This window comes from Urtica dioica, chromosome 9, assembly GCF_054948205.1.
Source record: "Urtica dioica subsp. dioica isolate 48M chromosome 9, U.dioica_male_clone48M_v1_H2, whole genome shotgun sequence".
Classification (NCBI taxonomy): Eukaryota; Viridiplantae; Streptophyta; class Magnoliopsida; order Rosales; family Urticaceae; genus Urtica; species Urtica dioica.
Window position 1 is genome coordinate 21,869,621 of NC_142764.1, and position 3,925 is coordinate 21,873,545.

The 3,925-nt window shown below is 36.3% G+C and overlaps 1 protein-coding gene across 1 annotated transcript; it reads left to right on the plus strand.

Annotated features, from left to right (window-relative positions):
• The first annotated feature begins 1,153 nt into the window (after positions 1 to 1,153).
• Positions 1,154 to 2,382, plus strand: DOF1 (DOF zinc finger protein 1). The gene has a single exon (XM_089624972.1). It carries the CDS (start codon positions 1,504 to 1,506, stop codon positions 1,960 to 1,962), a length of 459 nt encoding a protein of 152 aa, XP_089481098.1. The 5' UTR covers positions 1,154 to 1,503; the 3' UTR covers positions 1,963 to 2,382.
• The last annotated feature ends 1,543 nt before the right edge of the window (positions 2,383 to 3,925 follow it).

Sequence of the window (3,925 nt, forward strand, 5' to 3'; positions counted from 1 at the left end):
CCCGCCTGTGAATGCCTACCGGAACACCTGTTCCATTGGGTTTGGTGAACCGACAGTTTTGATTCTTTGTTGGAGCCTAAATCGGATGGTACAACCTGAAAGAACCTTCTTCCGGGATTGTACCGTGTTGGATTTTAAAAAATCTAGGTCATAGAATTTGTCTCCAAAGGCTCAAATTTGTCTTTTTGGTTAAGTACCACCACTAGCAGCCATTGAGTTTTAGTCTATCAAAAAGCACTACCACTACCATCACCACCAGCAGCCGTGGAGTCCTCGTCCTTGTCCACTACCATCACGACGCTCCTCCTCCACCGTAATCCATGAAGTTTCATTATGTTTTTTTTAATTGTTTTATTTTTTTTCTCGGAACCGGAGGTTTTGAATTGGGAATTTCCGTTCCTAGAGGAAGGGACTTCCAATCCTTATTGATTGGAACGTTCGGTTCAGGGAGAAATGAACGTTCCGACCAGGATTAGAAGCGGTGTTTGACTAGAACCAACAGAGCAAGCAATTTTAGCTAAACGTCCATATTTAATTTATTTAAGGCGCTAGTTAATGAGGCGAACAAGATTACAAGAGATAGTAAAATATATTTTATTTGTTGATGCGATAAAATTAGACAACTCCATCGGAATTTCTCTCAATAATCTAAACATTATCTGGTTTGATCCTGAAATTAAGAATCTAATGAGCAAATGCAACAACAATATATTTCAATGATTTTGACATATGAAACTCATGATAATTGAAAATGAGAAAGTTAAATACAGATAAATATAACATAATTGCGTAAGCTATATATAATATATATATTTTGCTGAGAAGCTAGACATATATTAAATATGTGTAATGTGTTCTCTTCTAATAAAATTTTATTTTGTAATGTGTTCTCTTCTAAATAAAATGCTTAATGTATGTCTAGCATACTCACTTTACTTATTCTTATGCTGATTTATAGCATCTCTGCCTAACAAACCACACTGGAGAATGAGGAATAATCACTATTTAATAGTACTACCACCCACAATTAAAAAAACAAAAGAAAACAAACTCCATTGTCTTTTAATCAAATTCATAATGATTAGTGGAAGAAGTTAGTTAAGCGTTATCAAGCCAGAAGAAGAAACGCTTAAGCCGGTCAAAGAATACCAAGCGAAGCAAAATATATATACATACATACATACATACAGAGAGAGAGAGAGAGACGTGTTTTCGCTTTCTCTATTTTAAGTCCCGTAGTCAAGAAAATAGATAGATCATAGATAGCTCTTCTTCTTCTTCTTCTTCTAGCTTAAGAAAAGACCAACCCCCAAAAAATACACAACTTTTTTTTTCCCCCTTTTCACACTCAGACACTCTTCTTCTCTTCCAAGTTCCAACCCACGATCAAAACATCATCCACACCCAAATCCTCTTTGATCAATGAAAAAAAGATCGAAACTTTAAAAAGAGGCAACAAACACACACACACACACATAATCACAGAGTCCGATCAGAAAAGATATGCAGGAGGCGGGGTTCCACGTGGCGGCGGCGCAGTTCCCGGAGCAAGAGCAGCTAAAATGTCCACGGTGCGAGTCGGCGAACACAAAGTTCTGTTACTACAACAACTACAACCTCTCTCAGCCCCGCCACTTCTGCAAAAACTGCCGCCGCTACTGGACCAAGGGCGGCGCCCTCCGCAACATCCCCGTCGGCGGCGGCTCCCGCAAGCCCTCCGCCGCCGCGCAAAAGAGACCCTCTCCGTCTTCCTCCGTCGCCGACGCCGCTCCGACCAAGCGGGCTCCGCCGCCGACGGCCCGGTTCGCCGACCCGGAGGCGGTGCCCGCCGGCGGGTTCAGCTCGCTGCTTCAGGGCACGGAGGCGGGTGCGGATTCGGGTCGGGTCGGAGAGGGGTTTTGGGCCGCCGGAGCTTGGCCTGATCTCGCCATTTACACTCCAGGTTCCAGTTTTCATCAGTAAAAAAAGACTCTAGAGTACTATCTAAGGCAAAGGCTTTGCTTTTCGGAAAAGAATAATAATTATTATATGATATGGTGATGTGGTTTTCGAAGGAAATTAATTCCCATTAAGAAATGGGGGTTTGATAATGTTATTGTACTTGGAGTGGTTTTTTTTTTTTTTTTTTTTTTTTGTGGGGTAACTTATTGCTGCATATATATGACATATGAAGGTAATATTAGCTAGTTTTGTTGATTAGTGTTCGAACGAGTATTTGTTTTTTGAGCAGTGATCTTTGGTTGTAATGCAAAGAGTGAATAGTTGCGTGTATCACTGAAATTTAACTATAGCGAACAATGTGTGTGTGGGCTGGAGATAATAGATCTTTATTATGCCGGTATTATTATGTCATTTAATATAGAGATTTGACATATTTGTACTTGTGTGGCGTGACCTGTGAGATGATCTTTCACTATTTCACTATTATAGATTTTGATAATTTGAATCAAAATAGTAATAATTATATTTTTGAACATTTTTATTAGACTTACAAATCTACTATTAATAACAATTATAAATATACAATTACTAATAAAAATTTTAAAAATATAATTGTTATATTTTTTTTATTCAAAAGACCAAATTACTACTTGTTAAAGTCATTTATCAATTATATATGCATAAGATGTGAGGGGATACAGAGTGCACATTTCAAGTCTGTCTTTTGAGGGCCAGACAAAGTTCAACTCTTCTCTACTTGTTTGATATATTAATTAATATATATAGGAATTGTTTGTAGATCTAATATTCTCACAACATGCCAAGTGTAAAAAAAAATATCTCCAAAAGCTATAGTTGACCATATCCATATCATATCTTCTCTCCCACTATTAAGGGTTGAGTTAGGTAATATTTAGGTTGATATACTCGCGTGATTAAAGTATTGAACAATGTTGTTAGGGGATATTTTTTTAGTTTTTTTTTTAATATATTATCTTTGGCCAAAGCATATGGACACTCGACTTGAGCTATTTTCTTGAGTGTGTCGAAGAGATCACAAAATGTTCAATTTATGTTGATGGCGTGGAAAGCCTAATTTTGGCAAGCCATACTATTTGCCAACTCGCTAAAAGTATCCTATTTCCATTCCTATTTTATTTTGTATTAATGTTCTATCTGGAAATCGAGTATAAAAGCTGACTGTCTTTACTATATCATATCCTCACCCATTTAAAAATTAAAACTCCATTCAATAGTTAAATTTGCTAAAATTTGGCTTTGGGCAAGTGGTGTGGTGTTAGGTTAGTTATTTAAATCCAGATTTATATCTCTATATATTCTTTTCAAGTAAAAGTGATCCCCAATGATCTCTATATAATAATATTTTATATATCAATGGAGTTGAATTATGATCTCTACATATGGTCCACCATATGAGCTACATATTGGACCAGCCTAGCTATAACGAATTTATATACAACCAAACCAGCCACATGTATTAATGTATATGAGCTCTTAAATAAATTAGTATACGCAAAATTATTTCACATACTGCTCAGAAATTTCAGCAGAGATAAGGACTGTGGCCCAGGAAGAATAATACATCAGTGTTGACGTGGACTTGATTGGTTTTGAACGAAAAAAATATAATAATGGATGTAATACTAATACAGTCATGATATAACTTAACAACGGTGACTAATGAATTTATAGTTTTATACATGCAAATGGAAAAGAGTAGTTTTGTAGGTATGAGTATAGGGTGTAGAACTAGGATGACATCTCTACGACTTTTTATTTTATATTTTAATATGGTCTTAGTTGGAGTTGGAGACCATATATATTGTTTTGGGTTTTACACGTTTTGACGCTGCAATTGTGGACTTTGAATTTTTTGTATCTGAACTCCTGACTTTTTTTAGGGCTACTGCTCTTTTTCAAGATAGATGATGGCGACATTTTAATTTTTTTTTTCATTTATTAT

What these genes read in the sequence shown, in the direction of transcription:
- DOF1 (XM_089624972.1), top strand. Translation starts at nt 1,504, where the DNA reads ATGCAGGAGGCGGGGTTCCACGTGGCGGCGGCGCAGTTCCCGGAGCAA.